The sequence below is a fragment of the Ursus arctos genome, unplaced genomic scaffold, assembly GCF_023065955.2.
Source record: "Ursus arctos isolate Adak ecotype North America unplaced genomic scaffold, UrsArc2.0 scaffold_9, whole genome shotgun sequence".
NCBI lineage: Eukaryota > Metazoa > Chordata > Mammalia > Carnivora > Ursidae > Ursus > Ursus arctos.
The window spans coordinates 41,795,161-41,819,908 of NW_026623111.1; the positions used below are offsets into that span (position 1 = coordinate 41,795,161).

At 43.3% G+C, this 24,748-nt stretch overlaps 1 protein-coding gene across 7 annotated transcripts in view; it reads right to left on the reverse strand.

Moving 5' to 3' along the window:
• Nucleotides 1–261: 261 nt before the first annotated feature.
• Nucleotides 262–24,748, reverse strand: part of KDR (kinase insert domain receptor) — a 180,692-nt gene continuing 156,205 nt past the window's right edge. For 4 of the 7 annotated variants that reach the window (XM_057309528.1, XM_057309526.1, XM_057309527.1 and 1 more), the window contains 17 exons: nucleotides 22,496–22,642; nucleotides 22,029–22,160; nucleotides 19,651–19,757; nucleotides 19,083–19,218; nucleotides 18,610–18,714; nucleotides 17,170–17,283; nucleotides 16,506–16,594; nucleotides 15,769–15,922; nucleotides 13,780–13,877; nucleotides 11,416–11,538; nucleotides 11,153–11,264; nucleotides 10,827–10,926; nucleotides 10,325–10,430; nucleotides 9,079–9,230; nucleotides 4,235–4,334; nucleotides 3,648–3,733; nucleotides 262–1,932 (listed from right to left, as the gene is read on the reverse strand). In XM_057309528.1, coding sequence (XP_057165511.1) covers nucleotides 1,710–1,932; nucleotides 3,648–3,733; nucleotides 4,235–4,334; nucleotides 9,079–9,230; nucleotides 10,325–10,430; nucleotides 10,827–10,926; nucleotides 11,153–11,264; nucleotides 11,416–11,538; nucleotides 13,780–13,877; nucleotides 15,769–15,922; nucleotides 16,506–16,594; nucleotides 17,170–17,283; nucleotides 18,610–18,714; nucleotides 19,083–19,218; nucleotides 19,651–19,757; nucleotides 22,029–22,160; nucleotides 22,496–22,642 — 2,084 coding nt within the window. In that variant the 3' untranslated portion in view covers nucleotides 262–1,709. Of the gene's footprint in view, nucleotides 2,519–3,647; nucleotides 3,734–4,234; nucleotides 4,335–9,078; nucleotides 9,231–10,324; nucleotides 10,431–10,826; nucleotides 10,927–11,152; nucleotides 11,265–11,415; nucleotides 11,539–13,779; nucleotides 13,878–15,768; nucleotides 15,923–16,505; nucleotides 16,595–17,169; nucleotides 17,284–18,609; nucleotides 18,715–19,082; nucleotides 19,219–19,650; nucleotides 19,758–22,028; nucleotides 22,161–22,495; nucleotides 22,643–24,748 lie in introns of all 7 variants that reach the window. The other 3 variants (XM_044387754.3, XM_026508913.4, XM_048211779.2) reach the window with 3 other exon arrangements.

Below are 24,748 nucleotides of genomic sequence, written 5' to 3' on the forward strand. Positions count from 1 at the left end.
GAAGCAACTCTACCTCAAGTCAGAAGTACTTGCCCTCAAAATAGTCGTGATAATATTAGACCGTTGTGGTTTTTTTTTTACTAAGCATACATTTATTGGTTTAAAAAGTATAAACTACTTGATGAAAACCCCCCTTATAAGAAGAGTAAGGAAACGATTAAAAATGAAAAACCATGTGGCAATTACGTCTGATTCCCCCTCCTCCACCTTAGGAGTGAGAGAAATGGTAAGAACAGAAATGCAACCTTGCAAAGAGACTCATTTAAGTTTTTCAATTTTTTTTTTAATAAAATGGCGTCAATTGCTGAAAGCATTATGGCCTTTGTTATGCTACATAATACTGGTATAAAATGTGAATAGTACAAAGTTCATCATATATAATATAAGGTTTTAATATATTACATTTGTTTCTACATAAACAGACTATAAATATATGTGCCATAGCATGTTTTACAGTCATGGTTCCCAGCATCTCACACTATGGTACCAAACGAAAAATACATTTTCTTTTTTAAAAAGGAAAGAACAAGGGCAGAAACCAGTAGAAATAGCTTTACATGTTAAAAGTCTAAATAATACAATAGATGTTGTTAAAACTTTGGCTATAAAATAATTTTGAAATCTGGCTAATAGTCATTCAGAGAGTGAACAAACCAAATCAGCTTTTACTAGCGTGTAGAGGCCAAATTACTAAAATACTGACTGGGGTGGAAAGAGGGCGAAGGTTCAGGGAGGGGAGAAGGAACAAAAGAGTAAAATCCTTCCCGAAGCTTTGACCCCACAGCTTGATGCGGAACCTACTGCATTCAGGCTCAGACATATATCACATCAGGACAGATATGTGGGTATTCATCCAGAAGAAACCAGAAGCTGGTTTACACAGAACTCTTCGACACGACAGGGACGTCTGAACGTCCTCTCTTTATGGTGTTCTGAATAAAGGATCAGCCTGGGAGACAAGGAGCCAGAGCTGCATCATTTCCTTCCTGGGGCTCGGCCAGGAGACACGTAAGAGTCCGGAAGGAACTCTCATTAGGAGTCGGAAACAGCCCAAGGAGCTCTCATTTAGCCCAACTGGGAAGAGCACGCAACCTTCTAAAACCAGTAACCTCATCTGAAGCCTTTACATTTCCTCACGGACCCCGTGCCCACCTCCACCAGAGCCGACACAATGCATCTGCAGGCCCCAGTACGCTCTCAAAGCCAGCCAACGTCTTCCTTTCCGTCAATCCAAACCCCACACGTAAGACTTGGCTCAGGACCCGATCCCAAACAAAGCTTCTTGGATGGACTCAGCCCTAAAGGTCTTTCCCATCTTCAACACCTAAAGCACTTGCATTGCCTGGCTTATCTTCTGCTTTTACAGAGACGGGTCAGCTCCCCAGGTGCTGCCACTTCATGGAGGAATCGGCCACTTCTTGAACTTCTTTTCTTATAACCCATGGGGAGACCCACAGTAAGGGGCATCATACGTGCTTTCTAAATGCATAAACAGAAGGTCAACACCGGGAGAAAACACAAACACATTCTTGAGTCACAAACATCTTCTCAGGAAATGCCTAGGGGACTGGCTCCCTGCAGTCTGAGGTCCTTTTTTTGAAATGAAAATCAAATGTGGCTACTTCCTAGTGATGGAAAGAACGACACTTGAAAATCTGAGCAGCACCTCTCATGTGATTTCCAGGAGTGGGGGACGTGGGTGCCTCCTTTTAAACAGGAGGAGAGCTCAATGTGGGCCCAGAGTCAGGCTGGAGAATCTGGGCTGCGCTGCCAGCTTGTGGTCCAATCTCCATCAGCTTTAACAGTTCGGCCTCCTCGCTGGAGTACACAGTGGTGTCCGTGTCATCGGAGTGATACCCAGACTGGTAGCCACTCGTGTGGTTAGAGCCTTCGGATGCCACAGACTCCTTGCTTTTGCTGGGCATCAGTCCACTGTGGAAGAAATGGCAACCAAATGAGTTGATGGAGAGAAGGCAGTTCTTTCCCCTCTTACCCTCACCCTGTTCCCGACCCCATGTGGGCTGTAATCTCCCTGGAGACACCAGCCCCTATCTCTCCCACTTGTTAATGAACGTATCAGGTTTACTCAGACAATGTCTATTTTCAGGTACTAGCATGAGCTGGTAGTTTCAGATAAGTCCTCTTATTCAGGTCCAAGTCTTTCAAGCCCGTGATGAGATGAAAGGCAGTTCTCCTGAGTTATGCAAAGGCTCCAACCAACGGAGCATTTTTACGGCATTGAAGATTGACAGGTTTGTATACAACGATAGGAGCCAAGGGGACTCTTTGACGATGTGAAAGGAAATTGGGACGTTCTGAGAGTCCACTTCTGCTTCCCTCACGGGTTGATCAGGGATTCCAAGGCATGTGCACGATGTTAATAAAGTTCTTGAGCAACTTTAAACTTGAGTAAGTTGAAGCGTGTGTGTGCAATCAAGCCAGTCTGTCAAAAACTGCTTTTTACTCATCAAAACCACATTCTTTGGAAGGACTGAGGGCCCGGATCACTCAGCAGCAGCTAGGGAATATTTTCAATGGCGTAGAATCATGACAGACCATAATCATGTGAAAGCCTAAAAGTGTAGGCTGTGTTGATCTAAAACTTCGGATTTACATTTTTCTCAAGCCATTCTGAGGTGTGGGTTTTTCCCCTTAATACATGTTTTACCAAATTACTGGTGTTAAGAACTACAAAAAGGATTTCATTAACTCTACTTCCATTTATGGTTTAAAAGTTATTTCAAATGACCAGAAATGCAATTTTTCTTTCAATCCAACCTCAAGAAAATGAGTTAAGTGTCTCAAACAATGGCATGGTACCTGGCACATAGCCACCGCTGAATAAATATATTTTAAATCAGTGAATGAAACATATAATTGGCTCTAAAAATTTCTCACCTTGGGCCTAAAAGCAAACAATAAAATTGTACGATGACTCGCTTTAATTTTCTTTTTCTTTACATGAACATCCCTCAATAACCCAAGGGTGTTCCCATTTTACACAATGGTTAGGTTGTAAGTACATCAAAGTCTTCTCAATTCTCACCTAAAGTGAGCTCACTAGCAAATAAGTAACTGCTCTTTATCTTACTATTTTTATAGAGATTTTCATTTATATGTTAGGTTGAAAGTAGGTACATCTATCCAAAACAGCTACAAATTCCTACAGAACCACATGGGGGAAATCATATTCAAAACCAAATTTAATATTTTTCCCATAATTAAGCCAATAATAATAATAAGACAAATAATTCAGCCAACAATATTTAAGTATCTCAAACAAATAGATATTGGCTTATTTATGCATCATACTTCTGAAGACAGATGCGCTCATTTATGGACAGGTTTGAAAATTCTTCAGAGTCCACAAAGATTTTAATCATCTCAATTTGAGGGATTATATCCAATGACCTTTGTTATTTAGCCAGTACCATACAAACTGACCAAATCCCCTAATTTCAGATTCTATTTCAGACGTGCCACGTCATTTATTTGTTTGATTAGCTGCAGTTCTTTATTAGTTCGGTTGATGCAAATTTGCCTAACCAACAAAGACACAAAGGGAAAACTGCATCTACACTGAAAGTCCTGAGTTCCTTCCAGAAATTCCTGTTGAGATTTGTCTTTTCTATTTGGCTGAGCCTTACCTAAAAGATGGAGCTAATTTGGTTCTGTCTTCCAAGGTTTTCAGCTCTTCTGATGCCAGGACCATACCACTGTCCGTCTGGTTGTCCTTTTTAAGAGACAAGGAGATGGCACAGTTGATTGAGTGTGCACACTGAGCAACTACTTAATTAAACCAATTTCTTAACCCACCTATCAGTCAATATGCTCCAGTGTTCCCCAGAGGGCGGTAAAGATATCATAGCCAGAAACTGTATCAGCTACAAGGAGAAATAACTGCTTCCTAGTAGTAAACTCAGGCCCAGAAGAAAAGAAGAATTCAGGAAGCAGCAGCTGAGACCTGCTGCCATCCCTCTTTTCACAATGATACTAGTTACAGTTGAGTGGAATTGGGCATGAAGCTAGATTATCTAGAACCTTGGACTAGGGGCTGTCCTTATAGTAAAACCAATGGGGGGGAGGGGAGCTGATAATTCCATCTCTATAGTGACCCCACAATACATACCTTTATAATGAGGCTCCAAGGCTCTAATGCTTAGGCTAATATTTATCTAGCTAATGTTTCACCCTTCGTGTTATTTTTAAGACTATTTTTAAAAGATGTACTTACATCTGGGATTACTTTTACTTCTGGTTCTTCCAACGGGATATCTTCAAATGTTTTTACACTCACAGGCCGGCTCTTTCGCTTACTGTTCTGCAGATACTGGCTGCAAAAAAACCAATATTTATATTTGGGTGGTGGTATATTTGGCTGCAAAGACCAAAAGTGATACCTAAGTTCATTATCCTTCAACCACAAGTTTAATAGCAACCTTCAAAACATCCTTTCGAAAAAGAAAAACAAAACAAAACAAAACAAAAATCTTTCTCTGCAAGCACACAGTGAAGGCTTCATTTCCCGTGAGGGCCTATTTAAAAGTATAATCTAAGCAAGGGGCCTAGATGAGCTCCTGTTCCTTTGAATCCTACTTCTGAGGGCCAGGGCTGGACTAAAGACAACAACGGCAAACTAAGTGATCGACCGCTTTCTGCATGGTTTCCTGATTGCCTGAGATTCCTCCACTGGGCTCTCAACATATTACGGAGCATTACACATCTTTCCAGCCACCTCCAGAAAAGTTTTTCTAGATAATGCCCACGGAGCAACCACTCAGTGAAAGAAGGGCAGGGGAAACACCTGCAGATCTCACTGGATCTCACCTGGGTTACAGGACACTGAACCCAGCAGGATCTAGAGACGACCTCCACCTTCTGCATGTAATAGAGGCTTAGTGGCGGGGGGTGGGGGGGTGGGAGTGAGTCTCACAATCCCCTATTTTCAGCCCACCGAATTGCTGGTCTTGGGAAAAGGCAGTGGTTCAAGAGAATCATGAGATGTTTCATCTACTTCGACGTCTACCACTGACTATACAAACTTGGGAAAGACAGGAATATTTCTATGCCTCTATTGCCCAGTCTTCAAAATGTGTCAGCAATTCACAGAGACAGAGATATCTGGAGGATGAATGAGGTGGGTGGCAAGTGTTCTTAAAAAGAATGATGCTCTATCAGCCAAAGCTTGTTTTCCTCCTTTGAATTCCAAAGGGTACCAGTTTCCTTCAGGACTTCAAAGAATAGGACTTGTCAGACAACATACCACTTGTTTCCTGGGGGTGCTCCTTCCCTGCCATGTGGCTTTGGGGGAGTCTGATTCTGTTAAAAGCACAAACAGCCCAAGTGGAAAGAAGGGAAGTCCTTTTCACAGCAAGGGACAGCAAATTCACTCTCCACTCTTAGCCCAGCATACTTCCCCCCATAGGCAGGCTTCTGGACGTGTTACATATTCCTGTGTTTTCTGTGACCAAGTGGAGTGAGAACACACTTGAGCCAAAGGAGGAGAATGGAAATCAAGTCCACCTCCCCTGAAACCAGGACGCTGGTTCCTCCCCTTACACAGAGGAGAGAATGAGGTTCACCAGTGACATCCTTACTCAGGAAACTCCATAAGAAAGAGGACATAATATATAAGGAGACAGAGGAAAAGCCCACTTCTCCCGAGTCCAGTCCCTAGAAGTGGCTGTTGCTAGAAACTATTGGTACTACAGTTAATCATTCATTGATTCACTCACTCACTCACTCACTCACTCACTCACTCAGGAATCCTTTCCTGAGAATCTACCCACATGCCAGGCACTGTGCTAAATGTTCCCCAACTGCTGTCTCACAGCATCATTATAAACGGTATCTGTTAGGGGTGGGTACTACTATCCCAACTTTAGAAGAGGAAACCGAGGCACAGAAAGGTTAAGGAACTTGTCCAAAATCACATAACTAGGCTATTTGGGTTATGAGTAGTCACTGAAGGATTTGAAGCATGAGATTGACAAAGTCAGATGCGCCCTTTACAAGGATGGCTCTGGGTAAAGGAAGGTGAAAACAGGCAGTGAGACCAATTAGGGGACTCTTTTCCATGTCTCTAGAAGAAAGAAGGGCAGCCTGCCCAAGAGAGGTGATGCCCATAGGGTTTGGAGAAGTAGACAGATTCCAGAGGTCTGCGGCATATAGAATCAACTGCAATCATACAGCTGCCTTGGAAAAAAACAGTTGAGGAAGCTAAGACTTAGGGAGGAAATGGCTAGGACTGGGATTCGAAATTGGCCTTCAGATTCTCAAGCCCATTGTTTTGCTTTGTTTTGCTACCCTACTCCACACTGACTCCCTTGGAAAAGTATCAGGAAGGAAAAAGTAGAAGGGAACAATGGATATGACAGTTCAAGTCTTTATGAAGCACCTACTATGTGCACAGCACTGCTCTCTCCCACGCAGGCAACTGACCGTGTGGTGGGACCAGCGCGGGGGAGAAGACAGACAGAAAGTGGAGAAAGGACAGTTTCACTTCAAGCAGTCTGATATCACAGCCAAATTCAGGAACGTCTAGCCAGGAGGCTGTCCCAGACATCAATCCACAAGGAGCACTTAATCATCACCAGCAATTAACCAAAATGAAGAAAAATGGTATGTGCCAAAATCTTTCTCTGGGAGAGAAAAGAAATCTTTGATAAGCTGCTTGGAGTGGGAGGTAAAACTCCCAGGGGGAAAATGACGGAGCAACCACAGATGGTCCCCAAACTGCCCTCAAAGAAAGAGGAGTCCAATTAATATGTGTTTTCTTGCAGAAAGCATGTGAACTTGGGGCCAGAGCTGATCACAGGGGAAATTAGAGACAAAGCGAAGTCTAGACACTAGTGATCCGTCCTGCTCGCCCTTTCCCACTCCCCACACCTCTTGGCCTCTTTGCTAAGTAAATGCTGAACAAATATTTTTAATAATTTAAAGGGGCAACAGATCACGAGGTTGGTGCCCACTGTGATGTCTCTGTCCAGCTCTATTTATAATGTAATGAGATTGAAACTATAAAGAGGAAGCAAATGAGAGAGACTCCTCAGCTTTTCTACCTGACTGGAAATGGGAAAAAGGACAGAACAAGTCCACTGAGAAGGACACCAGCCTCATCTCTGGTCTCTCCAGGGAAACAGAATCAAAAGAGAGCCTCAAAACGAGGTGTGCTGCGTGCCTCAATGCTGTGTTTCTTTAAACCCAGATGATTATAATGTGACTGTGGAGTCTTGTTTTTATAAAAGGAAAAAGGATGGCGGGGTTGAAGAGAGGGCTGCAGACAAAAGATTCCAACCTCCATTTTATTTTTCAAATTATGGCTGGATAAAAGAGAAACTGGACCAATTCAAAAATCACAGACAGAAAATAGGAGCCAGGCCTGCGTTCAGAGTGTGGTGTCACATTTGTCCGTGCTTCTGGGGATAAACGTTAGCAGCCCTGACTTAGATTCAGCATTGCATTTGGCACTTCCATTACACACACATGACTTCACCGACTCTCGGCACCATATGCAAAGCGTCCAAGCGAGCCAAGAGACTGCCGCTCGGGTCCTCACTCCACCTGGTCACACAAAACCCAAGGCATGGAGTTCATGATCAAATGGTTTTCTGATAAAGAAGGAAGCCGTGTTGTGGGAATAATTACCACACCACAAGGCCAGCCGAGCTTGACCTAGAGGTTTTTAAACATGAGAAGTGGAACTATTGGCTTTCGGTTCATTCACCTTTCTCTTTGAGGGTCCCCCCTTGGTGTGGCAGAAAACAGGACTGCGAGAGAGATCGGAGGAACTGGAGTCATCCTAGGGATGTGATTTTAAGCAGCTTGCTGAATAGCTATCACATATCCAGCGCTCTCTAAGCGCCAGGCACGCAGAAATATGTTACACCATGTGATTCTCAAAATAATCATTTTTGAACACCAGTGTCTTCCCCTGCGTCACAGTGAAGCTGTGCGCCGGGTCCCTAAGAGGCAGACTGAGAAGTCCAACCAGTTCTATCTGGCTCTAAAATCTGGACCTTTAACCACAATTGTTTACTTCCACCACGTGATTGCTCTGAGCCTCACGTTCAACGTCTCTTCACGAGAGATAATAGTTTCTCCCTTGCGAAACTCTGCGAGGTATCATGTAGGCAAAATCTGGTAACAGAAGGAAAAGTTCTTTGAAAAAATGCTAAAAGTTCTTGACCCAAATGTAACAGGCAGCTTACATGTTGGCTTCTGCCACCCCATGTGATTCCACAGAACAAACTGCCCACAACCCGGCGGCCCGGCTCACCTAGGGCTCCATGGCCCCCCCTGCAGCCACAGCACACACATGAGTGCAGGCTGGACCCTGCGGTCAGGGGGGGCTGGGTACCAGAGGAAAACACCCAAAAGAGTGGGGGGGGGGGACAAAGCAAAGAAGTCCCAGGCTTAGAAAAAGGCAATTTTAATATCATATTGTAGACACGATATCCACTCTGTCCTCAGGCACAGGTGCTGGGAGAGAGAAAAAAGAAAGCTGCCTTCAGAACCGCTTTATAGATCAGGAGAGGACAGCGGTGCATGTGTTTTAAATAAGTCCAGAAGTCCCATTATGCAAATAAAATGCTGAAAATCAGGCCAGGGAGGGGCTTCTGAAGATGTGCTGTCCAGTCCAATTCAGGACACATCCCCACGGCACAGGGCATCCCAGCCAGAGAGGCAGAGTGTGTTCTCATCTATGCATAAAACCCTTCCTTCCTGAATCTTTCCTAAGCCATTTAATTCACATTAATAAAAGAGTACATGGGGATAATTTAAATACAGATGTCTATATAAAATTGGTCTCTTTTTCTGGAGATTAACAAACTGTGGCATTCCAGCTATTTGCAGCTGCAGGGCTTAGAATTCGAAAGAAACAGCTATGGCAGCAATGTGGACCACAGATGGGAAGCAACTCACCTACCCCGGCCCTCTTCAAGGAGCACTTCCCTTGATGGCAGTCTCAGGGCTCAGGTTCAATGTGGAAGTGAGATGCAGCCTTCCTTCCACCCCCTTCCCCAAATGACCTTGAAGTGCCCCCATCCCCCTGGGGATGTTGACCATATACAGTACCTGATTCCTGCTGTGTTGTCATAATGGAATTTGGGGTCACACACTTCCTCTTCCTCCATACAGGAAACAGGTGAGGTAGGCAGAGAGAGTCCAGAATCCTCTTCCATGCTCAAAGTCTCTGCTATCGGGAGAACAATGTAGTCTTTGCCATCCTGAAACAACAAACACGGAACGCTCTTGCTATGGCTACGGCGCCAGCCCCTCAAGAGCCTTTTCATGAGAAACAAAGGCCATGGGGGCTTCTTGGTGATGAGGTCTGTCGCTTTCATATCTGAGCGCTGAACTTAAAGACAACATTAAACATGGTTTGTCAAAAACAAAAGGGCACTTGAAAGGGATGTTTATATATGAAAGTATGTGAAAAGAGTTAATATTAAAGCAAGAGGAGTAAGGGGACCAACCGCAGAGAACGCTGGTCACGAGGAAGACAAAGCAGGCTGTGGGCAGAGACGTGGCAACAGAACACGGAGAGCTGAGAAATCATTTCTTCACAAAGCCCTACCTACTGGAGCCAGGTCTTTTAAAGGGCATGTCATCCAATTTTAGCCTCTGCATTTCAAGGCAATGGAAAATCTGATGACAGTCGAGAGAAAAGCAATAAATGTGCAGGAAAATGGGTCTTCTGAGAAAAGGTTGCACAATTTAACGTTATTTCATCAAGAGAAAGAAAGAAAGGGCAATGTGATACCTTTAAATGTTTGAAAGGCTTACTGATAAAAACAGATTTGACCCATTGTCCCCCACCTGTTCAAAAGAAAAGCAGGAGGAAATTGGCTTCCATTCGTGGCAGTAAGAGGCCGTTGACTGGAGATTAAATAACTTTCTAATGGTAAAGGTTACAATTCTAAAATCCTCCAGTGGAATTTATGGGGGCCGGGGATTCTACTGAAGAAAAAGCCCATTTATTTTGCAGGGTTCACATGTGGTTTTGCCTATACAGTGTTTAAATTCCTTAAAATTCTGTCCATTGTTGATATTCTGTGGATGAACTAATTTTTATTGATTAATTGATTGATTTTACTTTAGAAGAGCATCTGAAGACAACAAAAAGAAACATCAGGAGGAATGAGTGGTCTGTTCCCAGGTTATGGATTAGGATCTCATTAGGACCTCATCTGTCTTTAAAAGGGGAGTTACAGCTTTTAAAATAGCGTTATTGTTCAAATGTGCAAGAATATGGTGGCCATGAGAGGGTCCAGGGAGGAGAGGAGCCCTTGGATACACTGCTTGGATGGAGGTCACAAACCTGCTGAGCATTAGCTTGTAACAGATTTCCCAAGTGTTCCACCAGCTCTGAAAACGTGGGTCTCTGATTGGGCTCCCCGTGCCAGCAGTCAAGCATGGTCTGGTACCTAGAGAAGCAAAACACTAACGTCACTAACTGCCTCCTTCTTCCTCATCTGATGCTGAAAATACGCACTCGAATGAGTAAACATTTATGAAAAGTCCCCCATGATGCTAAACAGTAATACAACACCATATAAAACACAGAGCCCTACAGTTGGGGCATCAAGTATGTATGGAAAATGTTAGAAGCCAACATCTAATAAAAACGAACTGGTGGGTATAGATAAAGGGCTGTTGTTTCAAGAAGAGATGACCCTCTGCTTGAGATTACCAAGGAAGACTTCCAGGAGAAGTAGGACAGGGACGGGGCCATGAAAGAGGTCTGTATCATGAAAAGTCTTCTGGGCGGGGGGAGGTTTTATGAGCAAAGAAAGGATAGAAAGATGTTTTCGAAGTCTTACATTTCTGGTGTGGTATAATCAGGGGCCCTCATTCTAGTGCCTTCTTTCAATCGCCTACAAAATTCCTCATCAATCTTTACTCCAGGATACGGAGAAGCACCTAGAATAAAACAGGAATGGGACATGACTTGATTTGATTTTTTTCTTATAGAAAACCCTGATTCTTGAACATCATCCCAAATATATATATCTCCAAAGCTTCCCGGTAACTTTCGCTAGATAAAGGTGGAACATGGGAGAGGTAAAGGTGCACTGGGACCACGGAACACTGACTTACGTCATTTTATTTGGAGTATGGATGGAGGGACAAAAAACAAGTGACTTACCTAAGGAAAATATTTCCCAGAGCAAGACACCAAAAGACCACACATCACTCTGAATTGTGTACACTCTGTCAAAAATTGTTTCTGGGGCCATCCATTTCAAAGGGAGGCGAGCCTAAGAAGGTAGAAGACAAGGAGTCAGAACCCAACTTAGCACGTATCTGAAGAAAACACTTCCTTTGTTCCCAACGCAGGTCCTGAAGCTTGCAACGAGGAATTTGGATCCTGCAACTTCACAGAGCACTACGTTCACCTTTAAAACTTACATCTCCTTTTCTGACATAATCTGGGTCTTTATAAATATCCCGGGCCAAGCCAAAGTCACAGATTTTAACCACGTTCTTCTCCGACAGGAGGATGTTGCGTGCCGCCAGGTCCCTGTGGATACACTGCAAAAAGAATCGTGTGTGCGTTAGGCTTCTGCACAGCTGATGTCTTCTGCATCTGTTGTGACCTCATGCTTAAAAAAGCCCCACATCAGAAAACCAACTGATGAACAGGCACTGGGCTAATACCTTTCATCAACACTTCAAGAAAGAAGTCTGACTTTTGTTGAGACACACATCTGCTTATCCCATAAAGAGTCCCAGACTTTGGAGTTAAATAATTAAGTTATAGTAGGATGATGGAGTCATAAATAGACTTCTCTTAGACACAATTAAGAATGTGTTTCTGGTCACATCCACATATCCCTTTTGCCTGGCACCATATACAGTTAAAACGCGTTACTCTAAGGAGGCCTTCGAATGCCCTCCTATTTTGAATGAATGCTCGGAAATCAGGAACAAGGGGCTCTCCTTGGTTTGGTGCCCTTTGTTGGTTTCTCCGTTCCATATGGAACTGAAACTGCCCGGCTCTGATAAACCAGCTCCCGTGGGGCTCATCCTGTTTTCAAAGTGTTGGGGTACCATCGAGGTCTACGGAAGAGAGGTCGGCTTCTCACGGGTCAGGCTGGTTCTCCCGTGCACTAAAGAGGAAAACCAAATTCCCCCTGCTTTCTCTCCACTCTTTTCCCGTCCTCGGTTTCTCTCTTCTTGATATCCCCAACCTCATCTAACTCCCTGCTACTGAGCAGCTGTAGCTGCACCTGCAGATTTGTAAGGAAATTAGAGTCTGGGGAACATTTACACGGGAATGAAAGGCTCCGAGGAGAATGCCGAAGCCATCGCGGTAGGGATGGGGAGCCGAGCCGGGAGCCCGGGCAAGGCTGACCGCCCCACACCCTGCCTCTGTGTGGCACTTCCCTCGGAAAGAGGCGTATTCAAAAGCATTCTGTCAAGCATGACTGAGCAAGACAGGAGATTCCAAAAACCAAACAGTCCTCTCTACTTTTCCCCCCAACCAAACAGCTTCCTTTTTTAGCCCAACAACCAGGTAGTTTTCAAGAAACCAGCTGGTAGACGCAAAGGGAAGTTAAGGGTCCCCGAGGACCCCACCCCCTTCCCAGTCGAAAGATTCCCTGACTAAACAGCAGGCTCTGGCCTTTAAAAATAATAATAAAATAAAATCGGAATCTCCAAGAAAGGCAAAGGTTCTTGCCCCGTGGGCGAATCCCGTAAGACCACACTTCTCTCCTTTCCCCTTGGGAGAAAGGAGACAAGAGCTCCCGGGCAGACACTTTTGAGATCCTGAGGCTCTGGGAGCTGTGTCCAGCTTTAGGCTTCAGAAAAAGAAATGGGTTAGAGATTTCACTCTAAATTAGAAAAACAAAACTCTTCAGTCTTTCTTCCCCCCTCCCAGGAGGGTGCAGCCCATGCATTCTCCAACTGATCATTTTTCCCGAACCTTAATTTGAATTTTCCCTGTTTAATAGAAAACCACCCACTCTACCCTTTCCAGAGGGGTGACTTTAACCGACCCCGCTCCCGCTGTGGTGTTTACAGCCTCTGGAATATTTGTAACTTGTCACGTCCCCACCTCAGCCTTTGTTTGGCCTACTTTTCTAATTTTAGCTTTTATAATCGCTCTCATCTGAAGCCTGTCCTTCCTGCTTTCTAATTATACCACTAACAAATACTTTTTGATGGATGGTGATGAATGTAAAATAAATTAAAAATAGACGCTCTCACGCCGAGATATCTGCAAGGCTCAGTCCCTCACCTTTTCCAGGTCGCTGCTCAGATGTCGCAGTCTTATAAAGCTTCCCTTGTCCATTCTGTTTAAAATTGATGTCACAAACACAGAGGCGTATACACACTCAAACACACCAGTCCCGTGGAGTCCAAGCCCTTTCCTGCTTATTTTTCCCCGCCGAGCTTATTCCCATCCAGCCCACCATGTACTTGACTTGTTTATATTGCTCACCGCCTGTGCCGCCCAATAGGGTGTAAACTCCATGCAGGCGGAGAGTTTCGCCTGTTGGATCACACATCATCCTTAAGCGCTCAGAGGACCGGCTGCACTTAGTAGATGGTCAGTAAGTATTGATCCCATGAACGAATTAATTTCACGAAATCCTCACACCTCCTTAAATTAGCAGGAACGGGGCCTCTCCAACAGGACTCTTTGCATGGTCCCAGCAGTGGAGAACAGATTACAGTCCCAAACACACACCAGTGGCTGGCACTGGACATCTTCCTTCCAGATATGTGATGTGAAGAGATATCTCGGTCCCCCCTGGGCTGTCTTACCTTCCGGGATGCCAAAAACTCCATGCCCTTAGCCACTTGGAAGCTGTAGCAGATGAGGTGCTCCAAGGTCAGGAAGTTCTTGTACAGATCTTCGGAAACTGGCGGGAGAGGGAGGAGGACAGAGATCAGTATTGCCACCAGAAACGATTCGTTTCTAAGTGTGTTAGAGTAATCTTCATTTTAACATTTGGGAGTTAAACTTCTGGAAATAGAAGCAGAGAGAAAATGCCTGTATCTTCTGTACATTTGCTGAATCCCGGTATTATTAGCTTTCATCATACCCCTTAGCAAAAAAAAAAATGTTAGTTTTTCCATCTTAGTCAAATTGAACCAGCAGAGATGGCAGGGAGCGAAAGAGGACTTGTTTAAGTTTGCTGTTTTAAACTGTTGGGGTTTTTTTCATGTACCCAGAGGGATAAACAATAGTTTCATATCAAGAACTCTAAAAATAAAACAACAATATTCAGGGTCATTGAATCTTTTCTCTCCAGGCTTTGTCCTGGGACAAAGGCCAAAGGTCAAATTATAATCTACAACAGATAACTAAAAATACCAGAAATATATTTACTTCTCTCACTTTCAAGCTGAGAAAGTGCTGTAAACACATTAAAAGAGGCCTGTGAGGATGCTTTTTTCCCTTCAAGGATATGAATGAGAGGTGACAGGAACATCGAGAGAAAGATGGTTTTACGTAAATTGGTGGTATTTATTTCCGTGCAACTGGTACAAATAAACACTAAGACATTAATGGGTGTTTCAACATGATCTCTTAACTTTGGTCAGATAAGATAAGACATGGCTTCTCTCCTAGAGACAAATACCAGAGTAAATGAAAACTCACTTGTAATAATAACCTTGTAAGTATTAAAAAGACTCAGAGCATTTTTCTCAATGATTTTTTTTAATGCTTAGGGCTAGAGGGCTCTCAGTGAGCAATTAGTGCGATCCCATCATTTTCCAAATGAAGAAATGGAGGACATATTCCAGGCCAAGACCCTTTCTACTCCGAGTACCCCAATTCTTTGGGTTTCTGGTGCACCGGCCACCATTTTGTGAGAGAGAATGACGGGACAGAGAGGGCCCCACTCAGTGTGGACCCAGTTAGGTGAGGTCTAGATGGCCTCTCCACACTCCTCTAGAGCAAGTTCCAGCTTCGCATACCCTACTCGGCTTCTTAGAGAAAGAAGCCACATTTAAGGTCTATCTGTAGCCTCATGTCTAAGGAAAGGGTAGCAGGTTTCTTTCACTATTTCATGACTGGATTCTTCTAAGCTCATGCTCAAGAGGAGCCAGATGTCAGGAAGCCCCATCTCTATATCCATGGAGCTGTCTCTGCTCCTTCTGAGGGAAGCAGACAGACAGCGTATCCTGGAGCTGGAAGAAATCCTGGAAGTTAGACTGCGAACACAGCTCTACTCAGAGAGAGCACTAAAATATCACTGGAAGCATAACTGGATAAAGAAAAATATGCTTACCAAGACTCCTCTGAGGAAGTATGGCTGCAAGAAAGACTTGATAAGCCACTTGGAATGAGATAGAAACAGCAAGTGACCCCTATGCTGCCTTGGAGTGGTGGGGTGACTTTGGAAATGTGGGGCTGAACTGCTTAGGGCAACGGGGAGGCTAATCAACTACCAGAGAGCCTCCTTTGTCCTTTGGGAACAAAGCGCTGAGCCTCTCCTGCTACTAAATGCTGAACCAACAGTCTCAAAGCATTGGTTCGGCTGTTGCTGACTGCTTCGCCCTCCTGGGGTACCGAGATTTCTCAGGCTCGCCCGTGTTTTGCCTCACAACCAAGCCAGCTGCTGATTTAGGGCTTCCACAGCTCACTTCTTGGAAAACTGAATGGAGGCAGTCTAGAAATTTAGGTCTCTTCCAAATATTAGGGAGTACTAAACTTTTTTCATGACAAAATTCATCCTAACACCCCATCACCTTCTCGTTTCTGCAAGAGCACGCGTTAAGTGTGGAGAAAGCAATGGCAGGTACCTTCCTCTTCCTCCACGTCACTGAGGGATTTCTCCTCAACAAATCCAGAGCTGGCTGAGCTCTGACTACTGGTGATACTGTCCAAGCGGCGTTTCGGATCCATAGTGATCTCCCCAACGTACTCTTTCCCTTGACGGAATCGTGCCCCTTTGCTCTATAAAGAAACAAATGCACGAACTCCTTGAATACAAAAGAGATCTCTAGAAAACAACTATAGCTATTAAAAGCAGACAAGAATTACATCGATTTCAGGAATATGGAATCTTTGGGCTGGAATTTGGGGTAAGTGTTCTGCATAACAGATCTTCTTCCATAAAGCCTAGTTCCTTCTTTAGCTTAAAGAGATAAACACCTTGTTTCAAGTCTGTTTCAGACACACTTCCAACATTAGGGTGCTCTTTACTGAGGGACTGACACTCCATGGGGCCAAATACTGCTAGGAGACAGAGAGAATAATCCAGAGACATCCTCCGCTCCATCCTTCCCTTTCCCTAATTACACCCACCTTCTCCCCTCCTCAAACACCATCTCTAATGGGTCAGTAGATTAAAGTCACAAAAAAACAAAAACAAAAATCGACCAGGAGAAGAGATGTCCGCCAGCAGGTAAAAGAGGAAGTTACAACAACCAAAAGAAGACTCCTCACAAGTTCTTCACAGTGTTTTACCAGAGAAAGATTAACCTGTATTTTCCTCCATTTTACAATGTGGCCAGAGCTGAGTTAAGAAATGCCATACCTTGTAGGGGACAAATTCGTTTCTCTTGCTCCTTAAGTAAGTCGACAAGTTTCCAAACTTGCAAAATTCCACAATCACCATGAGTGGCCCTGCAGACAGCAGAGCATGTCAAGAAAGGGAAACATTTCCATTCATGTATCTCATCAAGTGTTTAATACATGGATGAGCCAGAAAACCTCACAGAAGGACACTACAAACTTTCACTGGGGACAGGATCATAGATATCAGCCGGTCCCAATGCCCTTAGAGTATTGCTTTTCTTTTACCAATTGGCAATTCACAGCAAGATGAACCAAAATTTCGGAAGAAAATCCACCCACTTGCTTTTCAGCACAATCACCTAAGATGATTCCATTTTAGGGGGAACAACTCTTAAGGACTTTGCTTTCAAGTTTTTTGAGAGGTTTACTTTTCTCATATGAACCTCTTACTCAAGCAGCAAACTTCAGTACAGTGAGATGGCATTTTTTAATTCACAGAAGTTCTAGAATAATTAATAAAGTGCCCATTAAACTCCATGAAATATATTTTTATCTAGGAATCTGGCAAAGTATCCTAAGTTAAGGAAATCAAGGCCATGGGAGTTAAGTGGTTTCCCTGAAACACCAGCAGACAATTATATGCCAAAATCATCAGGCAACCAGAAACATCCACAGATACTCACCTCCTGGCTTGGTACAGGCACCTAGAAGATTGACCACATTGAGATGGTGGCCAATATGAATGAGGATCTTGAGTTCAGACATGAGAGCTCGGTGTTCACTGTGTGTTGCTCCTTCTACAAATAGATGGCAAAGAAGAAAATCATCAATGTGGGCATTAATGGAGGAGGACCGGTGCCCCACTGCACGCATGTGTGCAGCTTACCCTCTAGGGATAATACAACTGCAACCCAATTTACAGGCTAGGTGCACTGAAAGTCACGTGTAAATTATATTTTCCAATTCTAAATCCAATTCTTACTTTAAGTGCACCCAGAATGTTTGATATTTAAAGGAATCCATTGTGAAGTCTTTTGCAAAGTGGAGAATACATCTGCAAATGGAATCATGCCCAGATTTTCTTCTCTTACAAAGTTGGATTTTCATATATCAGGTTGACTATGCTTCTTAGGGCCTGATTATTTCAGTCCTTCCTGGTAAGGAAGCAACACCATGTATTAAATATCCTTATGTGTTAGGGGCTATGCTGAAGTTCCCGCCAATCAGTGCCAAGCAGGAAACTTAACAGGGGCCAGCTGGCAAGGCCAATTGGCACAAGAGGCTGATGAGGTTAAAACTGCAAGTGTGATCCTGCACAGACCGGTACACCTCCCTCTAACTCACACGCGGTCCACACCTCAGACCCTACTGAGCCACCTCGAAATTGCATTCCCCCTTAGCCACAAGGAAAAACAGGCAAAAGGAGAGAGATGGGTTTGAAATGCACAGGATCTACTGGCCCAGGGTCTGTAGCCCTGCCTCCATCAAGGAAAGCACATCACTACTGGAGCCCACGGCTGTCCACGCATCACCTCCCCAAATTAAAAGGACAAGACCAGAATTCCGTTACTATTAGGATTCACCATTGTTTATAAAGCTTTCAATTTTTAAAATGCCACCTGTGGTCCATTTCTTCCTAGTGCAACCATTATCTTTATAGGAGAAAATCTTTCACATAATATCCCAATTCTAGGAAACATGCTGTTTTTACACTCTACTATTTTTACTTATTAAATTTCTTTCCATGTCTCTACATGGTCTATAATTATCTCACTAATGCACCGTATTATATTAAGAAACAATTTTTACATAAGCAAGGTACTATTTTCCTATAGTTGGGCTACTAAGTACAGTTGTATAAGCTATGGCCTTGTGCAGGCATAGGCGGGGAAGTGGGTGAGGCTGCAGCCCATCCTCAACTTGCCTGCCAGGCCATGCACCCTGACATGAGGCTATCAGAGAGGAACTGTTTCCCAGTTTGTGCAAAGGCATCACCTAGGCTGGCTGCACTCTTGGCTAGCGGGCTCACCTAACCACAGAGCTGCTGATACAAGTCTTTCATCATGTTTACAGACCAGATGAAACAGACAGAGGGATGTATCACCATACAATTTTGCTTTTACCTTTTAACATTTTGACGGCCACTGTCTTGCAAGTTGCTGTCTTGTCGATTCCAAAGGCATCTGCTTCAATCACTTGGCCAAAGGCACCACGGCCAAGAGGCTTACCTATAGTCAACGATGAGAGCAAACAAAACAGACTCGGACTATGACAGCACTAAAGTGACCTGCAGAGACTCCGACTACGTTGGGTCACCACACATCCCAGGTTAACTTGGAGAAGGCAGGTCAACTCCGTTGTCTTGGCTTCATTATTTAATACCTCCCCCATTGCTCTCCAAATGTCCTGCTTTAGATAATTGTGCAGGGACCCTACTTCTAAGTGACCAAAAGGATGATTACTCAAATTCAAGAGACAGAATGAATACTCTGAACCTGGATCCATCATGTGAATAGACTAGATCTGTCATCATCCTAAAGAAGGAAGAGATGTCCTGATAAACTCAACGTCAAATTAATACCACTTGAAAACACACCTAGTTTCAGCCGGTCTCTGGGGAACTCCCATTTGCTGGCATCGTAAGGCAGGCGCTCACAGTGCTCATCCAAGGGGAGCTCATCTGGATCCATGACGATGGACAAGTAGCCTGTCTTCAGTTCCCCTCCATTGGCCTGGAAAGTATTAGTCCTTCCAGTTACACACGCTCTGTTGTCTGTCTGTTGTTTCTTGTGTGCTTATTATTGTTGTTTATAGAAGCCCCATTCCTGATGTCTCATTTTCAAATAAAACTCATGGAGTTTGAGAGTAAGTCCTATTATAATCCTGCATCCAGTGTCCCCTCAACCCTCAAATGAGCTCAGAATGAAGTACTTAAATCTTAATTACACTAGACAGTCCAAGCCCTTTTCTCCTCTAGTGGCTTCTATCAATTAAAGCCCAGTGGTCCAGCCAAAAGAAAGTGGGAAAGAATGTTATTGTATTGAAATAAAATTGTGCCCATTGAGCCAATAACAATGGGAAGAAACAACTCAAAGAGCCCCAGTCAGCTTTCATTAATCATGAAAACCAACGTACATGGGATGGAAGGGAAATGATTTTGTTACCCGCTTAACGGTCCGTAGAACGATGACAAGTAATAACCAGAAGAACATGGCAATCACTGCCGTGCCTACTAGAATAATGACTTCCAAGTTTGTCTTCTCCTGGGCACCTGGAAAGATGCAACTGAATGAGCATCAACAGTGGAAACTCATACCTTTTGCTATAAGATGACAAAGTTCTACACTAAAGCAAGATCTCAAGTTCGCCAACTTGGAAAAAATCCTAGACAGTAATAGTCTAAGTTGGAGGGAGTCTATAACATTCTTAACGGATAATTGAAAGTTTGCAAAACACTGCCCATGAAAGCCTCTAACGATAAAATTCCAAATTTAAGGACAGAAATTAAGGATATCAAGGATAGAAATGTCGATGTCCTATAAGAAAAACATATGAAGTGTTTGGAGAAAGAGAAGTCTTTGGTGGAAAGAAAACAGATCACATTCTATAGGGGAGAAAAGAAGCATGTTTTAATTCACAGGAAGTTCTAGAATGACTTATAGTGGCCTTTTTCTGGGGAAAATAAATGTCTGGTTTTGCACGGATAGTCTGTTTTCATTTGTACAGAGTTCGAGAAAGGATTATATAAGAAATGGCCAGTGAGTGATTGGTTGCCATGCACCCCCTAGGTGCTCATTACTTTAAATACGTCATCCCACTTAATCTTCTCAACAACGTTCAGTTTTCAGATGGAGAAACAAGATCAGAGAGGTTAAGCTCCTTCATTAAGGGCATACAGCAAGTTGGGGGAATGGTCAAGAGTTAAACAAAGTCTGTCCAACACCAGTTAGCCACTACACTTCCCTGCCCTTGTGTGACAGGAGCCTGAGTTAGGAAAAGAGAGAAAGCAGAGATGAGTGCATCCTGCATGGTCTGGCAATAAAATGAGTTTAAACCACCCATGAAAGGTAAGGTAGAGGTCGGTAGGGAAAGCTGCAGATGCTCAGGGCTCCAGAGGACAGCTCTGAGTGGGAGAAATTAAATGCCAGAGGAGGCTTTCAACTAGGAGTGATTAGCAAAGAGGTGATAAGGAACCAGTTATCACCCAGGGCCCCCCCTGGGTGAGTGCGGTGTGAATCAAATAAGCTGGTCACATGGCTCAAGGCAGCCTCAAAAAGGCAGAAGGACAAGGAATTAACTAGTTAGCCAAGTAAGAGCTAACCTTGGAGAACCAAGTACCAAGTATGGCTCGAAAGTCGATTCTGTTTCTCTGGTGGTCCTATTGAAATAATTTTCTTTTTATACACAGAGGCCTAAAGGTCCATTATACATAGTACAAAGTTCAAAGATTCAATTGTCTATGAAGTTAGTGTGTTAATATTCCCATAGTAACATTTGGGAACCTACAGAAGAATTAAATATCTGCCTCTCTTCTTAGTATTCCCTTCGGGTACTCAGTAAATACAAGCTCTGTGCCAGTGTTCCCTGCTTAGGCACGGGGAGCCCGCTGCAAACAGCCAACAGAGATGAGGCAGAGCATGGGAGAGAGCCGGAAGGCCCTGCTAGGATCTGCCCTCAACATGAAGCCCCTTGGAAGTGACAAAACACCATGTCACTTGAAATTTTTATTTATTTCACACACTTGAAATCTTTTTTGCAAGTGCAGTTCATGAAATGGTGATAAGCCTACAAATTGGAAAACAAGTCATCAACGTTTGACAGATGTAGGGAACTAAAATCTAGACTTTGAGAGACAAGTTGAGTTCATAAAAATTCATCAGTTCTTCCTTCTGTCACCATCCTTCTTTCTTCCCCTTGCGCATACCATTCCTTCACCCACGTAATAGAGTTTCATTGCTCCCCTGATGGAATACACTTCTGAAGAGAAAATAGCCTGTCGCAAATTACCTTTCCCATCTGGGAAAATGCCAGATTTCACTTCACTCCTGCATACACATGGGAGTTTCCTTTCACATCTAGACACCCTAAAACTTCCACATCAGAGAAGCAAGGGCCTATTGTTCACAAATACATTTTAACTGTCTGTAGTCCAGTGAAAACTGTGAACCCCTGTGATTATCAGGATGGCATTGATTTTCATAGCTGAGCAATAATTCCAATGTTTTTCCAAGTAAATATAGAGGTATCGCTTCCACAACAAGTTAACCGAACCATTCAAATGAAGAAAAAATAAGGGCAAGGAGGGTATTCCACCTGCCTGGCTAAGAATTTTTCCAAAGCGAGAAACTGCAAGGATAGGAAGTGTGATGCAAGCAGAATTAAAATAACACTGATTATGTTTTCTGGTTAAAATAATACGCACTTAGAGTAGAACATACACAAAGTACAAAGAATACCAAAAATCACTCAAAGTGAGTGAGTGTATATACAATACAAGCTAAGTTTTTAAAACCACCTGACATGTCCATGCATCTCCACTGACCTTCTACTATGAAAAATGCCTCCACTTTTGCACACCCAAGGACACTGCATGCCTGGCAGGTGTAGAGGCCTTCATCCTCCTTCCTCACCCTGCGGATGGTTAGGTTCCGGTTCCCATCTTTCAGTACAATTCCTAAGAGAAAATAAAAATGATTATTTCTATTTGTGATGTGATCTGGCGGAGTTTTTCAGGAAAAAAATCTAAAAATATCAACGGTGTCCTTTTCTTGGACTAGTATCTACTTCCAAAGAGTGGCACAGGACGCACTGCTGATTCACCACCCCGCTTCCATGAGAATTCACCAAGGCTCTGAATACTTTAATTCTGAGTCCAGGAAATGAGCCAGACCATGGACACTAATATTGCTTTTTTTTTCTACCTAAAACAAATCAAGACGTCATGTGGGGTTTAGAGCACGTCTCCAAGAGAATTCTGCAACCAACGAGAGATAGACATAGTGTATTCACCTGAGTCTTCTACAAGTGTCTCATTGTCTTTAAACCACGTAACTTGTGGAGGGGGATTCCCAGATGTGGTGCATGAGACTTCAATGGTTTCCCCAATGCTTGTAGTCTGATTCTCCAGGTTTCCAGTGATCATGGGCGCCACACGCTCTATGCACGCACACAAAAATCACACATTTAGTTATAACTTTTGAAATGGTTTTATCAGTAAACTAATAAGTAGTTTAAACTTCATAAACAGTTAAGCTGTTGATTTACTAAACTGCAAATACACAGAAGTTGATGACGGTACTGTTGGTCACTGAGTCAAGTTAAGTGCAACAAGTCAGCACAGTTGGGATAGATCACTACACCTCTTTGAACATTCCTAATTAGTCATCCAATTAGAACGACTATTAAACATTAACATTAAACATTCTAGCTGGTTGTCACATCACAAAATAAAGGTTGTCACCTTTATGGGGTTTTCCTCTAATCAGACACAGCTTCCCCAAGGGGAAACTTTCCCTCCCATGAAACTTCTAGCCAGGGACACCCATGAATGCTGCCATGTTTCTCTTGGAAAGTGTGAAACTTCAGTGTAATTCAACAAAGAATGCCTTATATTTATTTGGCACTTTTTACAAACTCACCTATGCTATTTCTGTTGCTCACTATCAGTCCTAGGACGGACAAGAACATTAATCTTACGTCACAGATGAAAGAATTGCAGTTTGGGGCCGGGGGTAAACAACTTGTCCCAGTCCCTATAACTAAGTAAGCGTTTGAACTAATAACAGAATCTGGTGAACCTAAAAGACTAGTCCAGTGCTGTTTCCACTAAAACATAGATGAGCAAGACAATAATCCCTAAAGAAAAGTCAAAGATTTCAAGAAAATTAAGCCCATGGTTTCAATGTATAGCAAAACTTCAGATTTGCCATTCCATCAAAGGGTTATAGAAATATCTTGTCCAAAGCAAGCAAAAGAAATCTTTTTTTTATAATACGTTAGTCGCCATACAGTACATTATTAGTTTTTGATGTAGTGTTCCCTGATTCATTGTTTGCGTATACCACCCAGTGCTGCATGCAATACGTGCCCTCCTTAATACCCACGACTGGGCTAGCCTATACCCCACCCCCCTCCCCTCTAAAACCCTCAGTTTGTTTCCCAGAGAAATCTTGCTGAAAGGATCCCCTTCAACATTTAACAGAATGAGATTACCTCAGTGGTGAACTACACTGGAGTTTAAGCAAATGTCCTGGGCTCTAGTCTATTTCTAAGAATAATTTTAGGAAAACAACTTAGGAGTCCTTAGAGAAGCAAACCAGCTCATTGTGGGCACAAATTTCCTGGGCATGGCCTCCTTCACATCTCTCTCTGAATTCTTCCATTAATTTGAAACCAGACCAAGGCGAACCGAAAACAAACGATCATGCACGTGATATGATATGAGGGCCCTGGGAATGACTTCACCCAAAAGTATTCCTTCCTTTGACACCTAAGTCTTAACACTAGCAAACACTTTCCTAGGATCTGTCTGAAGATACCTCTTAAAATATGCCAAGGCCTCTGAAGAAGATATTATTCCTCTAAAACTTTGGGCAGATTCATTCACCTGGGCAGTTTGTTTCCCTTCTTAAGAGTAAAATCAGACACCACATGCATCCCAGAGACTGGGAAGGGACACTAAGAAGAGGAGAAAATGGAGAGAGTGGACACAAAGAGAACTTTCCACATTTGTCTGATTTCCCCAGAGACAGAGGCATGGTTGCATAGCTTTTGTGCAAGACGAAGGTTAGCTGAGGTGTGGGGAGTGACTCCCTGGGGAATGTACAAAGCTATCTGCTCACTGAAATTATCATCCTATTGATCTTTATGCTGGGTCCTAAACAACCCCCTGATCATACTCTTCATGCTGCAGACACCTTACTGAGCACCTAGTATACGCCGCTATGTTCCACGATGCAAGCTACAGCAAGGAGTAAGACAGAAAACAATTCCTGTCCTCACGGACACAGAGACCTCAATGTGCCATGACTGCCCAGTGGTTGCCTGTGTTCTCACCTCGTCTACCTACTCACCACTGTGAATTTCTGAAACCTTCTTAGCTCATAGTAGGAATTCTCTATGAAAATAAATGAATGCCAAGAATAAAGCAGGAATTTTCCCAGTTTAAGCTTATTCCTTGGAGATACTAGTGAAATCCTATCATCAGAGCTGGAAAGAAACATGTTATTTTCTCTTTTAAATACATCATTTCATCATTATTAG